The sequence below is a fragment of the Hypomesus nipponensis genome, chromosome 21 (genome assembly GCF_054491055.1).
Source record: "Hypomesus nipponensis isolate SF chromosome 21, ASM5449105v1, whole genome shotgun sequence".
Classification (NCBI taxonomy): Eukaryota; Metazoa; Chordata; class Actinopteri; order Osmeriformes; family Osmeridae; genus Hypomesus; species Hypomesus nipponensis.
Window position 1 is genome coordinate 9,425,239 of NC_140381.1, and position 17,458 is coordinate 9,442,696.

Genomic DNA, 17,458 nt, shown 5'->3' on the forward strand with positions numbered 1-17,458 from the left:
CATCCACAATCATCCAGATTGACACTTTTGGGCTTAATTTTCCTTCTATCCCTTCGGGGAAATACTAAACAGTCAACAACTTTGCATCAGGCTTTTTCCATAGTGTAACTATAAAAATATAAGATATAACATATAAAGATGTAAAGTATATAAGTATAAAGTATACAAGTATTAAGTATAAACGTAATCAAATGGCATTCTTCATCATATAATCCATACTCATTCTTCATCTTCATAATTACAACAGTGTGATATTTTTCCACTTCAGTCTGTCCCTGTTGAAAATGCATATGTCTTTTTGTTCAACAATTTTTAAACTTGTATTTTCGTCGCCCACATTATTATTGTGCCACAGTGGCACATAATACCAACTGGGCTGATTTTAGAGAGTATACAACATGGTAAGCAATATAGCAGTACATAAGTAAGGAAAATGATATTATAGAACTATAGTTTAGCATAATATTTATTATAAATATGAAATATTACCAAGAGTGTCAAATATTCATGAAATCCCTAAAAAGTTGCGTATTGAACTAGATATTTTTTTTCTTGAAAGATCCTCTACCTTGTTCCCTCAGGCTTGTTGCTCAAGATGGAACCCTAAAATGATGGAACAATCATTTTTCTCCCCTGAGCACCCTGCAGGCAGATGCCTGAGTCACTGACAGCAGCGCCTTGCACAATCCCCACACTAGTCAGCAAGTCAAGCAAGCTGATAGACAGTTAAACAGTCAGTCAACAAGCCTGTCAGTTGAGCAGCCACACAGTCAGTCAACCGTTGGTTGGTTAAGGGACTAACTACTTGGAGCTAGATAGTCCCTTGAGCAGCCAGCCAACCAGTTCATCAACATGTTAGTGGGTTACGTTATTCAGCGGTCCACCAACCAGCCAGCCAATCACCCAGCCAATCCTCAAACATTCTGTCAATCAGCCAGTCAGTTGATCAGCCCATCAGTCGACCAGCCAGCCAGTCAACCAGCGAGTCAACCAGTCAGTCTGTGAACTACCTAGTCAGGTTCTGTTCGGTCTGGGTTTTATTAAGACACTGTACAGCTGAGGTTGAGTCAGAGAATGGGCTTCCTGGGGTGGCTCAACCGCTTCAAGTATCCGTTCTTAATCAACACCAGGATCAGAGTGTGACTCATGTCTCCATGTGTCAATCACAATTAAATCAAATTGAATTCAATTAGATTAGGATTCAGGATATAGTTCACATGCTTTTTTTCATGGGAGCGCGGAGGTGAAAAGAATGGGCAGCCTATTTCGTGCTCTCTTCACCCTCAGCACCCCGTGGTGATTGAATGTATCTATTTTCACAGTCTATGTGTGTTCCAGTGCGCTTACAGTTTTTTAGTTTTTTTTGCAACACCTTTATAGATTCGCTACTTTCTTGTTTCCCTTTGCCTGTTACTATTTAATGACCACATCCACAGCTTCCATTCTGACTGTGGGATTTGTACTCCATTTGTTATATACACAGCCTACTTCAAGCCATATAGAGTTCAGGCACAGCTGTACAGACATGTGTTTAAACAGAGGAAGTTGAAGATACGGCAGTAGACACATTCTCCCCCTATGAGAGTAAAGAGTCATACATGTCGGTACAGCTCCCCTCTCTCTCCCTCTTGCTATTCACACACACACACACACACACACACAGACACACACACACACACACACAAACACACACACACACTCTACTTCAGTGCCTAGCCATGCACCCAGGGGGAAAAGTTGTGACTCAGAGCGACTCATGCATACACACACTCATATTCAAAAATCTCTTACACACATACTCCCCCCCCCCCCCCCCAAAAAAACAACCTCAAACACACGGACATACACACACAGACTCGTACCCTCCATCCCTCCCCCCACCACCACCACCGCACACACACACTGCCAAATGGCAAACAGATAAACAGAAAATGGTGTTGATGAGTTGCAGCTATCTGTGTTCCTCCGGTTTGCGTTCAGATATAGGTGATCCCTTTGAGAGTCTGGGGTGGGTGTGGGGATGTCTTTTAAGAACTGGCGAGGTAAAGCGGTAGTCATTTCTCACCCTATTGAAGGTGGGGGTTGTGGGGCAGGAGGGGGTGCGGTGGTGGTGGGGTGAAGTTCCAAGTTCAAGTGCCAAAAGGACCCCCCCCCCCCTCTTCTAGTATATCTTCTTGTGGGAGATTGGCTAACCACTCAACACCACCTGCACAATGTCATCGGCCCCTTACGTTTGATTTTAATGCCAAGAAAACAACTCACGAAGCCTATAAAATGCTGTTGCTAACAGTGAGGGGGACAAAACAAACAAACAGTTACCCATTAAAGTCTTGTATTATTTAGTCTTGTGGTAAATTCTTGGAAAAAAAACTTTTTTTTCTCCAAATGACTTCTATAAGATACAAAGTAGCTTACACCTTGTTATATGGCGAATTGCCTGTTTCAATATGGCAACATATAGCAACAGCAATTCAGTTATCCTTAATGTAACAAGCTGCTTGGAGGTCAAATCAATCAACAGTAGTTATGAAGGGGCTTTGGTCAATGGATTCTTTCCATTTATTCATGTTTTCCATAGAGCGGAAAAGGAGGGAATGTTCTCGGAGCATATTCATACAAGTTTAGACGAGAGCTGGGAGAGAGAATGTAGACACCAAGAGATTGGGAAAGCAAAAAGGGAAGGAGAGGGTGAACGAGGGCCACATCAAACCGAGGCCGAGAGAAAGAGAGAAAAATGCAGAAGAAGGGAAGAGAGAAGAGACAGAAGGAATGATTAGAGATTGAAGACCAGAGGAGAGACGAAGAGAGAGAGGTGGAGAGTGTGGGTAGGCAGAGGAGGGTAGAAGGAGACCGTGAGGAGAGAGAGAGGACAGATTGATGTGTCGTAGCTTTGGGGGGATGGCGGGGGGTGGGGGGGTGTTACAGCTGGTCTGTGTGAATAAATGCCTGCGTCAGTAGAGCTATTCCAAGATACACACACACACACATTTACATATGTACACCCCCTTCACTTTCTGTGCGTACAGTCTAATTTCAGACTGAGGAATATATGCAAGTCTTGATCTTTCCGATGGGTTCGGGTTCGACTTTTCATCAACCCCTCGCAATTTCTCCTGTGTCTCTATGATTGGCTTTTGGTTGTTTCCGTGACAACAGTTCTATATTAGTCGTTCGGGGTATGGGGATTGAGCTGAAAGCTGCGTCACTAAGATGAACAAGACCTCACAAGTGTCAGGTGGCTACTGCTGTCTGAAAAGGTGTGCCAAAACACAAATCTGCTGATACCTTTTATTATGATGCCACATTTAAAGGATCCACTGTACAGTTATATATTTGTTTATTGAACAAAATTAACGTTGAAATCTAAGCCAAACTTGTACTGTAACCTTTTTCAGAAATCCCTTGCTCTTATACGTACACCTAAATAATGAAATTACGTCATTCATTCAAGTGGTTTGGGGTCATGTGGGTCATTTTCAGGAACCTTTCCTGTTGTTATCATCTGGTACGTCAGTTTTTATGTAATTTGTAAGATGTACTGATTGTTTAACGCCTGGAGCACGATTGACGTCATTTTGAGGCAATAGGTACAAAACAGCTAATGACGTAACCTGATTCGACTTAATGATACTGCCTGATCGTGGAATTTGTGAAGTCACTACTGTTTGGTCTCGCACACACACATTTACAATCACACACACTATCACATCTGTAAAGACTTGATAATGAGCATCACAAGGTGTTATACTTTGTCACTGTTTGGTACAAAATTGCAATTTCTGTTTTTTGCAAGTTTGCATAAGTGTTTAATTTTGTTATATTCCATGTTGTTGTGAAAAGAGCATGTTTGAATCATGTTCACGTGGCATGCGTTCACATGTAGTCTGCATGAACATGTAAGCATATGTTCATATAACATATGAGTGCACACACAAACACACACACCAATGCACAATTGCCACCCCCGCCAAGAGTGATCACTACAGGAAATCTAGCATTTCCTGCTGCATTTCACACAGGAAGTGAGGTTTGTGGCTCGTGTTTCAGCGAATTATGAATGAGTGACACATCCAATGTGGGGGAAAGGGCTACAAAACATTGAATAGGAGGAATACCAAAGAAAAATCATTAATAGATGATATTGGGGGGGGGGACGTTTGGCCCAATTTGGCACAGCAGGTGGACAGTAAGCCTGAGTGATAATGGTAGTACTGATGCTGTGGTTACACAAAGTCACTATGCAGGTCAATCAACAGTAACGGAGAAGCCATTGGCTGACAGAGTAGCTGAGGGGGGGGGGGGGGGGGGGCATGGCTAATGCCTCCTTAACCACCACACACACACACCTTATCCACCCCCCCCCCCCCCCCCTCGACATTGACTCAACTCGTGAACCCCTCCACCCCATGTCTATAACACTGCACAGGTTCTTGTTAGGCCTTGTTGCTGTCCCGTGGCTTGTCTGGATGGCTCGGGTGGATTTGCCTTGCTGCTTCAGAACACAAGGGGATGGAGGTTTGTCCTGATCATGATTGTTTGTGGCTCTTTGTGGCACGTTTGGAGGTTACATGGTGGTTGTGGTGCAAGCCATTACAACTCAGTTTGGACCATTAGCCTCATGGGAGTGTATCTATGTTCCCTACTCTTGGCTTGAGTAAAAAAATATTTGATGAACATTAGAAAAACACATTTTTATTTTTGACTGTAACTGTTAAAGACCTTGGAACCATAACACCCTTGGAACTTTTGTTGTCTACATAAAGAGAATAATGTTTCATAACATGCAGATTTTCCAAAATAGCCTACATGACTAAAAACCAAAGAGCAGCGACACTAGCAAAGATGTTCATAGATCCTACAGCTACGGTAAAGCAATTATATTTCGCGTAACAGCCGACTATTGCCACATTCGATCGAATGAAAACACTCGACCGCTTCTGGGCGCAGCCGCTTCCACTGGCGACCGACATCAGACAGCAAGGTTAGAAAACCAAAAAAAGGAAATGCACGGTTTTAACCGTTTCAGTGCTGGACAGAATTGAGTCGTTGTGGTCTCCCTGACTAAAAGCTAGCAGCCTTTCCCTCCCTGGCTTACTGGCTAGTTTCAGTCAATGCAGTGGTGTCAAGTGCCGTTGCTACGCCTCTAGCAGACTGGCGGAGGTGGGTCGCTGATCGAGGCTACGCCTGTCTGCACAGCTGTACCTGTCAAACTTCCAAGTGTCAAGATTGTTGTTAGCTTTGTTAGCTGCATTGTCGTTCTGCTAGCTCATACTGATCCACCTGCCCACCTGTTAAAGTGCATTTCAACGACGTGAAGGCAAATACTGACTTAACAGAATATCATACAAATCAGAGCATTCTCATCAGGCTACAAAGGTGGAGAAACAGCTGTTGACTGACACAGAAAGGCAAGAAAGAACAAGAGAGAGTTTTACAAGTTGCGTGCTAATTCTCACAAAACACCCACTCATGTTTCCCCATTACCACAGATGGCTGAGGGGGATTTAAGTAGTTGCCTGCCTTGCAGGGGATATCAGGGGGTTTGGGCCAGTGTGTGTGTGACAAAGTGTGTCCTGTTTGTGATGGATGTGTGTGAACCTACAGGTTATACTAATTCACAGAGGGTTTATGAGTGTAAGTGTGTGTGTATGTGTGTGTTTATGTATGTGTGTGTGTGGTTGTGGGTGAAAGGCAATGTTCTCACAGGTTGAATAGGTTGCGCTTATACGGGTGTTTGGTGGCATATGACTATTGCAGTATTAATTTCTGAGCAGTGTAGAATTGAACCTGTATCCTTTGACTGGAAGACTTTCATTATCTGACCGATATCATGCATGCGTGATAGTGTGAGTCTGCACAAGCTCGTGGGTAGAGACTTGGAGACCACTTCTCGTAAATGCTTAGATTAGATGTATGATTTGAGTTACCTAGTTGAAATATAACAATTCCTTTTATAGCCAAATGAATTTAATATTGTAAGATTCTCAGAAACAGAAAACAGACAACAAAGACACTGGCTCCTGTGCTAGTTATGACTTCCGAATGTCATACAACATCAGATCTAGACAGGTTTACACACTACCACAGAGGTTTACACACTACCACAGATGAGCACCAAAAATGGGGCCACCAATAGTTGCATTTCCTGATTGTAAGGCCGGCTGAATGAGTTTGATGAAAACAAATTATAAAAACATTGTCAGCCAACCTGTGTGTGTGTGTGTGTGTGTGTATAGGAATAAAAGGAACGAGGAGCTATAAGGACTTAATTATAGTTAAATCAAAAGGGTTAAGGGGTTTTGCATGATGGTTTGGATAATGGCTGCTCAAACAAAAAAACAGTGGCTTGCGTGCACACACGTCCCCAGTCTGTCTCTGGCCAGTTTCCTGGAATCATCAGGGACAGACGTGCTGAGTCTAAATGATGATCAGCCTTGCATTTTGATGCACCGCGGTCGCCCACACAGTTTCAGCCAAACTCAAATCCTTTCTCACAGCCACCGCACATGTGAGACGTAAGTGTCCTTTCTCTCTCCCTGTCTCTATCTGTCTCTCTCTGTCACTCTCTGTCTCTCTCTGTCTGTCTCCCTGTCTTTCTCTGTCTCTTTCCCTGTCTCTCTCTGTCTTTCTCTCTCCCTGCCTGTCTCTCTATCTCTCTCTTTGTGTCTCTGTCTCTCCCCCTCTGTCTCTCTCTGTCTCTTTCTCTTTGTGTCTCTGTCTCTCTGTCCCTCTCTTTGTGTTTCTGTCTGTCTCTCTGTCTCTGTTAGTCTCTCTCCTTGTCTCTCTCTGTATCTCCCTCTCTCTTTGTGTCTCTGTTTGTCTCAGTCGGTCTCTCTCTGTCTATCTCCCTCTCTTTGTTTTTCTCTGTCTCACACACACACACAGACACACAGACACACACAGTTATTTGGAACAGGCCAGTCTAAGAGCTGTGGTAGAGTCAGACAATCGACAGTGCTACTGGAAATGTACCATTCCCATTGGTGATGGTTCATCATGACACTAAAGATTGCATACAAGATGTATGCCACTTCCCATTCAAATCAGCTACTGGGAAACTGCTTGCATCAATGTGCGCCAGCACTACAGGCTGTGACACGGTAGCAAACTGCCCAGTCATTTTATAACAGAGATTAGCACTGTCGTTTTCGGTCACGCTAACTAGAGAAATCTGTCCTTAATCTCGACATTCGCAATTGCTGCATTTATGAGAAGCAAACTATTTTTCAATCCGTATATTAGCTGGTAGTAGCTTTGATAGAATGGTGACAGTAGTGTACTGAATTTTTAGGACAACCTAGAATTTTAAACTGTGTATACTGTATGGAGAAGAATACTGATAGGTAGTACGCTATCAACACACAAGGGTGCCACTTTGCAGATATTCCAAAAATGTGAATGCTTTTCACCTCCTCATGTTTGGAACCATAAATTGTTCTTTTAGACCGAAAAACACTATTTCCACATATTGAACCTTTTTTTCAGAGGTATCTTCTATTGTGGCACATGGTTCTAAATGCTACATATTTGCCAACAGAGTACATAGAAGCAAATGATATCTGTGGTGCTGTCCTTCGCATTTTAGGAAATGAAAATGTGGCGTTGGCCCCATTATCCGCACCCAGCCCTTCCACCTCACATTCACTTCTGCTTTTGTCCCTCAAAGAGGAACATCTACAACTGACCATACGGCTGCACCTATAGCGAAGTGGGAAAAAAACAACTATGTGACAATCATGTTTGGGTAAAAATACAATTGATGTATTTTTCCTAAGAAACTGTACACTCACAGTTATTCACCTTTTGCAACATTGCGACCTAAAACCAAACTCGTTCTATCATTTTTTCATGTTCTGCCTTTACTCACCCATTGTAACCTACAACTTTCAAGTTAGTTAGGATTAATACTACACACTTTAGAAAAAGATGGACACACAGCTTTATATATCAGGTCCTCTACTAGTAGCAACGTTTTAAAATCCCACCTTAAGACCTTTTTTATTTTTGTTTATGTTTGTCATGTCCTATAAATATGTCTAGTTGGTTATATGTTTTGACTGTACAGCAGTGGTCAACATAAGTTATTTTAAAATGTGCTTTATAAATACATTTGACTTTGACACTGAAATTCAATGCATTTTTATCCTGGACCTAGAGATTGCAAAAGGTACTGATATTTAAAAGGGGGGGTAGGCTTTCTATGGGTTCTGTGTTTAACAGTTTGCCGGCAGTCACTAAACAACATATCCATACATGTATTGTCTAATAAATCAAACCAGACACCCCCAGTTGCAGACATCCTTGTGGAGGCTTGTACTGATGCGACTCCACTGCGACTCTCCAATGAACGGCCTCTAAACAGTCTTGTCACAACAGATGTCCCATTTACCAGTAGAAATCTCTCATCGTTGTTCTGCTCCTATCTTGCCTGCACCTGTCACACATGACATTTCTGATGTATACAAAACTGTTTGTTTGAAGCTGCCAATCAGAAACAGAACATTGGTTGTGAAACGCAATTACTCACTCGTCAACACTCATCAGATGTTTAGCCTCGTGTGTGCACGTAATTGTGTGTGTGTGTGTGTGTATAATATGGAATGTTTGGGAGTGTTTTAAAGAAGAATGTGTGTGTGTGTGTGTGTGTAACAGCTTCTTACTCAGCTCTAACAGTCATCCTCTCTCTCCTCCTTTTTCCCTCAGTGACCTGTCAGTGACCTTGTAGGAGTAACAAGCCATTGACCAGGATTGGGGTTTATTAATTAACAATTCAATTAATTCAAAATTTTCCAAAGGTGTAGGTTAATTAAAAGAATAATAAAAATGTTAATAAATGTGAATTGCTGTGTTAAATTGTGAACAGGGCCTGTTACTCTGGATCCTAGTCATGTTTTTAGCGGACCACTAGCTTCTTGTCTCTGAACGACCTTTGACCTTCCACACCATTGTAGCCGACTCTGCCCCCCAGGAACGTATTAAATGATTAAATAATAAACATTGTCTGGAATACAAAGGATGCCAGTGCACAAAGGATATTTAAGGTAAGTAAAACCTAATTCAACAAAAAACGATAACCACCCATACACCAAATTTCCATGCAAATTAAGAAGAATAAACATATTATTCAAAAAAAAAATTAATTTATTAGGAATGGGCTGAATTACAAAATTAAGCCTAATTAAATCAAATTAGTCTGGAAAATCAGACTAAATCAAATTATAAATCCTGCACTTCCGACTTTTAGCCTTTTGTTCAGATTGGCACAGCGAGTCGCCCGTGGAGATGAAGGGGAAGTGGTAAGGACGGCTCCATATGCGTTTTGTCTGCCTGAGGGGACAGTTAGGCCGACCGTCTTTTCCTGCCACTCTCATTTGGCCCCAGCAATGCTTTCTGTCTTGTGCTAAAGGTCTCGCACCGCTACAAGGGTCCTTACCACTATCTTGGAGCTATGAACGAGGATATGGCGATTAAGCGTGCCTTCATTATAGCGATTACGTACACAAGGCGAGTCCTTTTTTTCCCACGGGCGGCCAGATAACGACAGGGGAAGGAAGGGGGTTTGGAGATGGGGATGGACGGTTTCGCGGAGGAAATGAGAAGAGGGGGGGGGGGGGGGGGGGTTACGAAAAAACTGTCTGCTAATTCTAGTGACCCTCGCGCACTATAGGGACTGACTAACAAGCCTCCCCCTCCCTACTTAATTTGTTGAGTTAGGAAGGGAGCGAATTGTTTCGCCTCGCAGGGACAGTTTGCGCTTTGCCCCGGCAGACACTGCTACCTGACTCACCGCACCTACAGGCCGCTTCTGGTTCACCAGACTTCGAGCGCAGAAGACCTTGCCCAAGAAGACATGCACAGGGACATTCTTTGCGGTTCATTTAGCCACGCTGGCCAGTGTTAAGTGCTCGGCAGTTGCCTTTATAAGGGTTTAAAGGGATGGAGGGATGAAGGCAGAAAGGGAGGCAGAAAAGAGGGAGTTGAACTCACCGTGCGTGAAGGCCACAGAAGCATCATACACCTTTAGGCTGCTTATTGTTTTGCCCTTTCCAAACTGAGCACTCAACTTTGAAGTAACATAACTAATTATAGCGAACGGACAGCGAACGGACAAAGAACAGACACGTGGACTTGAACCAAGTAGGTCAACGCGCACAGGGGCGCCGTATAGGGGGAAAAGTTAGGAAGATTCTAAGGGCCCCTGGCCGACAGGGGCCCCGAAAAATAGAAAAACTAATAGAAATACTAAAAATAATAATAATCATCCTGCGCCCCTGAACACACAGTCTACGAGTAAATATAAATATTTTTCTCTCACATCAACAGAATTAAGATACAATTCTGTCCACGACATACATGTGCACCTTGCAAGCTCTGCTCTATACATAACAATAGATGGGCCCTAAAGCCTAAAATAGTGTAAATAGATCAATAATGTATAACTACTCTGTATTCATTTGCTTTTGTTTACACTTTGCTAGAATGTACATTTGTTTGTTTTTCACCTTCACAAATGACCTGAAGTGTATACCACTCCCACACATTGGCCTCATTCCATATTTCTCCTTGACTTGGCACTTGCTGTTCACCTCTCTCTCACTCTCTCTCTGTCTGTCTGCATGTCTCTCTGTTCATGTAATTCTATCTTTTTATCTCCCTATACCTCACCCTCTCCTCTCCCTTTCTCTCTCTTCCCAATCCCTCCCTTGTGCACCTCTCATTCTCTCTCTCATTCTAGCTCTCTCTTTCTTTTTCCCTCATTCTCTCTCCCTCTCTCCATGCTGGCCTGCTAGGGGCCTTGGTTGCCCAGTGCCCCATAAGCCAACAGGTTCAAACTGGCCCCTCCCACAGCATGGCCACAGGCGTCATGCTCACCCCCCCGTGGTTGATTGCACCCATGGGCTCTGCCATACTGCTCTTTTTCTCCAGTCCTTCATCCCTTCTTTCGTCTTTCCTTCCATTTCCTTCCCTTCTTTCACCTTCTGGAAAACCAAATTAAATCTGTCAAGCCACATTACCCTTCCCCTCAACGAGAATGAGGAAAATCGTCTGTATGAGCTGAAAAGTGCGTGCGTATGTGTGGCACATGTTTTCAATGTGCGAACATATGTGTATGGCATAGTGTTTGTAGAAGATGTGTGTCCATGATTGCAAGACGCCATGATGTACACATACTGTATTATCAGTATAGATTTTCTTAACCCTTGTCTTCTCTTCGGGTCATCCTGACCCATCAGTCATTGTGACCCACCATCGTATTGCGACAACTTTACCGCGTACAAAAACAAAGTGAAGCATTTTCTTTTAACCGTTGGGCTGTCTCAGACCCCCCACATTGCGAAGGTTAAAAGAAAATTATTTTTATTTGTTTTTGTATTGGGTAAAATTGGGTAAACACAATGATGGTTCGTTATGAACCTTTGGGTAATGTGACCCAAAGGCAGCACAAGGGTTAAATTAATATTGTTATGAAGCAATGATGATTTATCTGAAACAAAATCGCCAAATCAGTCCAAGAAAATTTCAAAGGCACAACACATTTTGAATAGTTGCCTATAGGGTAGTGAAGATATTGCGACTTACAGCATTACAAACACCCTCTGTGCTAAACATACTCAATCATGATCTATTACAGTTTTATTACAATCGCTATGACCGTTTTTTCAATACCTTAAACAAGTTTCCTAAACTCTTAACACAGTTAGCACAACATCCGTCTGTGTAGGCTGTACAATTAACACATTTCTTGTTGCTTTGACACAAAATGCTTAAACACAAATTTTAAATCCTTGAACATCTTTTACACACAAGCTCAACCAAGACCAAGACAATCGATTTTTACTGCCCAATTTAACAATGCTTTCACACTATAAGCAAAACAGATAACATCATGTTCAAAACCTAAATTATTGGCTAAAATTAAAGTGAACAGCTGTTTATATTGTGAATTGAAACACAAATATATCCCCTGTATTGTATTCCATTGTTACTGAGAAACAGCTGAAGTTATGCAAATACTGTACATCACAGCTGATTCCCAACTAAGAAACACTCAGGTGTTGAGGTTCTTTCAATTGCATGACCATATGGTATAGACAGTAAAGAGAACATCTTTGTGATGATCTTGTGTGGAAAAAGAACAATATAGAGCAACACGAAGAAAGTAAGAATACAGTAATGGCTGCACAAGGGAGAGGAAGACAAGTACCAGGACAAGGGAGAGGAAGACAAGTACCAGGACAACAGAGAGGAGTGGGACAAGGGAGAGGAGTTAGAATGTGTGGTGGTGCTAGAAGGACTAGAGCTAGGGTAATACTGTAAATGGAAGCTATATTGCATATTTCTTGTCCTGTTGCAAAAGAAGCCTTTACTGCAGCAATAATGTTTCTGTCTTCTTTTTTTCAATACAGTAACCATAAATTCTATAAAGCTACCCTGAGATGGGTCATTCATTTTTTGTTCTGAATATATTCAGCAAAAAGAAACAAAATGCATGCATTTACAAAACCGGATAAAACAAAAATCTATAATCCATATACTGTGAGACCTGACACATACCTGCATAAATGAATGCAATTTCTGTAAGTGATGTTAGTGTTTTTATGACATTGTGCTATGATTGACTAAATGTTCCTGTGAAAAGACAACGTGTGTTAGTGTTTGGTAGACATGGTGTCATGTTTAGTGTATTTTTGTGTTATGACAATTAGTGTTTGAGTTGAGTTTACAATGTGTAATTTTGGGCATGAAATTAACAGTTTTGCCAATTGTGTGTGGTAGGTGTGTTGGTGCGTTAAGAGTTAGAAAGCTTGTTTAAGGTGTTGAAAAAAACTGTCATAGCGGTTGTAAAAAACTGAAAGTACTGAGTAATTACAATACAGACATTTTTTATCCTGTCGGAAGTAAATCCCCAAATGACAGCAAACCACATCAAATGGGGTTGGGGGGGGGGTCCTCTCATTGATCTTTCAACAATCTAGACCTTATAATGAGATCAGGGACCCCCTCAAGACAGAGCTGTTGGTTTGGCATCACTGTCTTCCTCTGTAGTTCAGTCAGCAGCAGAGGAGGGTGGATATGAGGTCAGCAGGATGAGTTTGGGGTGCGTGCTGATGTAGCTTGTACGTGACCATTCAAAATGAACCAAGAAAAACCTTCTAGAAGGGTCATCTCCAACCAACTGTTGCGAGAATTCTATCATGTAAAATGCCGACTCAATTATTAGCTGTGGAAGAGAGCAATAGGAAACAATAGACAGGAATCATTTGTTTTTAAAGAATTCCAGAGAATTCTTTAAAAACATGCAAGTCATGAAACCACACCGAAATTGAAGAATGTATATAGTTCTAAATATCTAAGTATGACCTTATCATGACTAAACACATCAAAATGTGCTGTCCATGCAATTGAGTAAATCTTCAATGAAATGAGCGGCTTTGGGTTAGGCATACATGTATTTTAGGTATCTTTGTCAGTAGGCCTACATGTGCAATATTACATTTGATTTAGAGTTGCATTACTCAGAATAGGTTTTAGGCGAGAATAAAGATAAAGCTGAACTACAGCACTGCAGTGAGGATGCTTAAAAATCCTTTGTTGCTTAGGCTACAGGGGATAGGCTATTGAAAATAAACTGATGCTGGAGGAAAACTTTCCCCCGTAACAAGCAGGTATAGACTATGATAACATCCACCCGGGGGAACGGGTAGAAGGTTGGAAGTCGAACGAGGAGAGGGGAGCGCGTGGGTGGATGCCTTGCTATGCATGCTAGTGATTCAGAGGTCATTATCATACACAGGAGACAGAGACGTCTTTCTCTTCTATCAAACCAGGTGTGCGCGGGGAGTCGCCCCCCCCCCCCCAACACCCTGCCCCAGGTGAAGTTGTTTATTTATTTATGCCGCCATGGTTTCTATGGGCACTTACAAGGCTTGCACACACAACGTGGTGCATTAGGTTCTAACTTTAAGTCTCCGTGCGTAAACAGTGTGGGAAGAAAAGTGGAAGGAGATGGACCAATTCAAAGTGGACCAATTCAGCCTTTTCACGTATTTATGTGATGCTGTCGGATTGTTATTTTTGGTCAGGACGGGTTATTCTGGATTCATCGCACTATAGTGCCACATTTGCCTCTCAACCGCCCACTCTTCTGCCTGCAGGAGCGAGGGAGTAGCAGGACCTACTACCCCACCTCTCCGTGCTAGGAGGTGTGATCCTGGAAGCGGTCCAAAATGGGATTGGCTTCCCGCTTTTCACACACAGAGGAACTGATGCGCCAGGATAACCATATATGGACTGTTATAAATGTATGACTCAGTCCGGCCTTATCGATAAGTCCAAATTGATACTGGATAGAACCCTTAGCTATTGAAGCAAACGGCGAGGGACAATGACTGTTGTTCTTTATCTAAAATAAATATATTTACGTGACTTTAACATTTGATGCAACGTCACTTTTCTCACGGTATAGAACAATTTTTGTGTGATAAACTTCATACGGATGTAAGGCAGAACAATTACTATCCATGTAAAGAAACATATTTATTAATACTTATATGGGCAACAAGTGAATATCTAATAGTCTAACATATTTTGCTGAGTTTGCTATTGGCTAGTGGTTGGAACATGGTGAAATAAATACGAAACTCGGGTGTTTGACGCAGAACCTATATTGTTACACCATACTATCTCCTTAACTTTCCTCTCTCCCCACTCTGTTTACTACCGCCTAGGTTCCTGGCAACACCGTCATCTACTTCTTGGGGCGTGGAATAAGAGCCAACCAATCGCTGAAGAAGAAGAGAGCCTGTATAAAGGAGACCGTAACGCATGAAAAGGCAGAACACACGAGTAGCACTTCAACAAGGGACTAGCTGTCAGTGCTCAAAGACATTTCCGACACTGTGTGGAATAATACATCCTCTAAGAATAGTCAACGGACATCACTGACAGGACAGTCAAGACAAACACGACGTCTATTTCCTTGGTACAGTAGAGTTCTACTATTTTGGAAGTTTTGCTCTGTTTTTGATAACTTTGGGCTTCAACATAAAGTAGGCAACAGCGGGACTTTTGGTGCTGGAAAAGACAAACTAAAGGGCTAGCCCTACGACACTGAAGACATCGCAGTGTCCATCATATTTGCAGCCTCGCTTCTTACTGTCTGCTTTGAATAATGTCCACAATAATGGAACAGCCTTTTTATCATGACGACACGTTTCTCTCTGCTTATGGTCATTCAGGCGCTGCCCTGCACGACTACAAGCTCCTCAAGCAGAACATGAACTTGAACTTCGCCGAGTCATATCGAAACCAAAACATCAAATCTCAACTGCGCGCAGAGAGCGAATTCTATACGGCTGGGAACGCAGACGTTGGGTCGCTCAAACTTGCCTCTCCGGAACTGGAGCGACTGATCATCCAAAACAGCAACGGGGTCATCACTACAACACCAACTCCTGGCCAGTATTTCTACAGTAGAGGAATCACAGAGGAGCAAGAGGGCTTCGCTGACGGTTTTGTCAAAGCACTGGACGACCTCCACAAGATGAACCAGATGCCACCGCCAAACGTGTCCATCGGAAACGGCGGGGCGTCCACATGCCCGGTGGCCTCCTCGGTCTTTGGGTCATCCATGCAGCCGGAGCACCTTGAGTACACCACCCTAAACAGCTGCACTCCGAACACTAACTTGACCTCCGCATCCAGCTACCCCTCCGCCACCATCAGCTACCTGCCCCATCAGTACCAACACCACCAAGCCGCTGCGCACGCCTCCCACCACTTCCAGCACCCTTTGTCCGGAGCGAGTCTGCACACACAGCGCTTTGGCGTAATGAAAGAGGAGCCACAGACCGTTCCTGATATGCAGAGCAGCGATGGTTCCCCACCCATGTCCCCAATCAACATGGAGAACCAGGAGCGTATCAAGGCTGAGCGTAAGAGGCTGAGGAACCGGCTAGCTGCGACCAAGTGCCGGCGGCGCAAGCTGGAGCGCATCTCACGTCTTGAAGACAAGGTGAAAGGGCTCAAGACGGACAATGCAGGGCTATCGAGCACCGCTTCAGTCCTGCGCGAGCAGGTGGCCCAACTCAAACAAAAAGTAATGACACATGTCAACAGCGGCTGTCAACTGATGATTACGTCCAAGATCAAGTCTTATTAATGACAATGGACAATTTACACTGGAAAAGGGGGGAGAGGGGGGGGGGGGAGAAGAAAGAAACATCTACAGCACTGGGACAGATATCATTAGGCTAGACTAACATTGTGTTTTCATGTTGAAAATATGAGTTTTGTTATCTTTGCATTGGGGAATGACATTGGTTATGGTTTCCTTTCCATAAATAGTAGAAACCATGAACACCATAAGAACACTCGGTACATTTTTATTAGTTGAAGTGTCATCTCGTTGGCTTTGCCTGTTTACAATTTTACTTTGACAACTGTCAACCGTGATACATTCCATTGTAAGTTATTTTGTGTGTCAGGTTGATCCTGATGTCTTTTTGTACTTGTACAGTATATATATATTATATATATTAAGTAAATACGTTTAAATATATAGGCTATGCGCAGTCTTTTTCTTTTCTTCCTGATTTGAAATGGATATAGGTAACAGTTTCAAACTTCAGAATTTCACCCCCTTAAAAGAAGCAGGACTGTTTACATAATAGCTGATGCACCCACGTATTTTAATCAGTTATATTTCCAGCAATTGTAATGTTGCCTACACTGATGTTACAACAGAAGTGGGCCTTGACGTCGGAGACGTATCCGCGTTGGTTGTTTCCCGTACTGACGTACAGACGTATGTCCATATATGGGCTTTTTTTTGAGTGTACGTCATTCAAGGGAAAGATTTCCGGGAACCCCCACCCACATTGCCAGTCAAACAGAGGTATATAGCGACGAATAGTATGCCGGTGAATAAATGGGTTTGTCAAGAGTATTACAGTTTGGGGAGTTTCCCCAAACGCTCAAAGCCGCTTTTAAGTTCCCATAACAACTGCTGTGAGAATTATAACGAAGATAAAAATAGAACTTTATAAGCCAGAATTTCCAGAGGCAAAAAATATGGTGTTGAAGCTGCCAGTTAAAAATAACGCTGAAACAGTGCCATTGACGATTATCTGAGGATAACAATATGAAAAGCAAATCATCAGTAAATAGTTAACAAATTAAACAAACATCAAAGTAAACATTCCAACTCAGCCAGTGTAACATCTCAACAAAACTGAACTGCAGCGTAAAATTGAATAAAATGCCTGATGGACGTTTTATCCGAGATATCTAGAATTGGGCTGCCCTTTAGTCAAGCATGTATAAATGACAAGGTTGCTTTTTGCAGAAAGAAAGGACGTGTAACAAGAATGCACATGAAAATCATGCACTGACAAGCCAAAGACCCTAAACGTACTGTCATCCAATCCATAAATCTCAACAAATGCTGTAGCTCCAC

At 42.7% G+C, this 17,458-nt stretch overlaps 1 protein-coding gene across 1 annotated transcript; it reads left to right on the plus strand.

Annotated features, from left to right (window-relative positions):
* The first annotated feature begins 14,834 nt into the window (after positions 1 to 14,834).
* On the plus strand, positions 14,835 to 16,561 carry junba (JunB proto-oncogene, AP-1 transcription factor subunit a). Its single transcript, XM_084685821.1, has 2 exons — positions 14,835 to 14,983; positions 15,240 to 16,561. Exon 2 carries the CDS (start codon positions 15,278 to 15,280, stop codon positions 16,160 to 16,162), a length of 885 nt encoding a protein of 294 aa, XP_084541947.1. The 5' UTR covers positions 14,835 to 14,983; positions 15,240 to 15,277; the 3' UTR covers positions 16,163 to 16,561.
* Positions 16,562 to 17,458: the final 897 nt, after the last annotated feature.

Excerpts from the sequence above, each read along its gene's own strand:
- junba (XM_084685821.1), top strand. The coding sequence starts at position 15,278 with ATGAACTTGAACTTCGCCGAGTCATATCGAAACCAAAACATCAAATCT.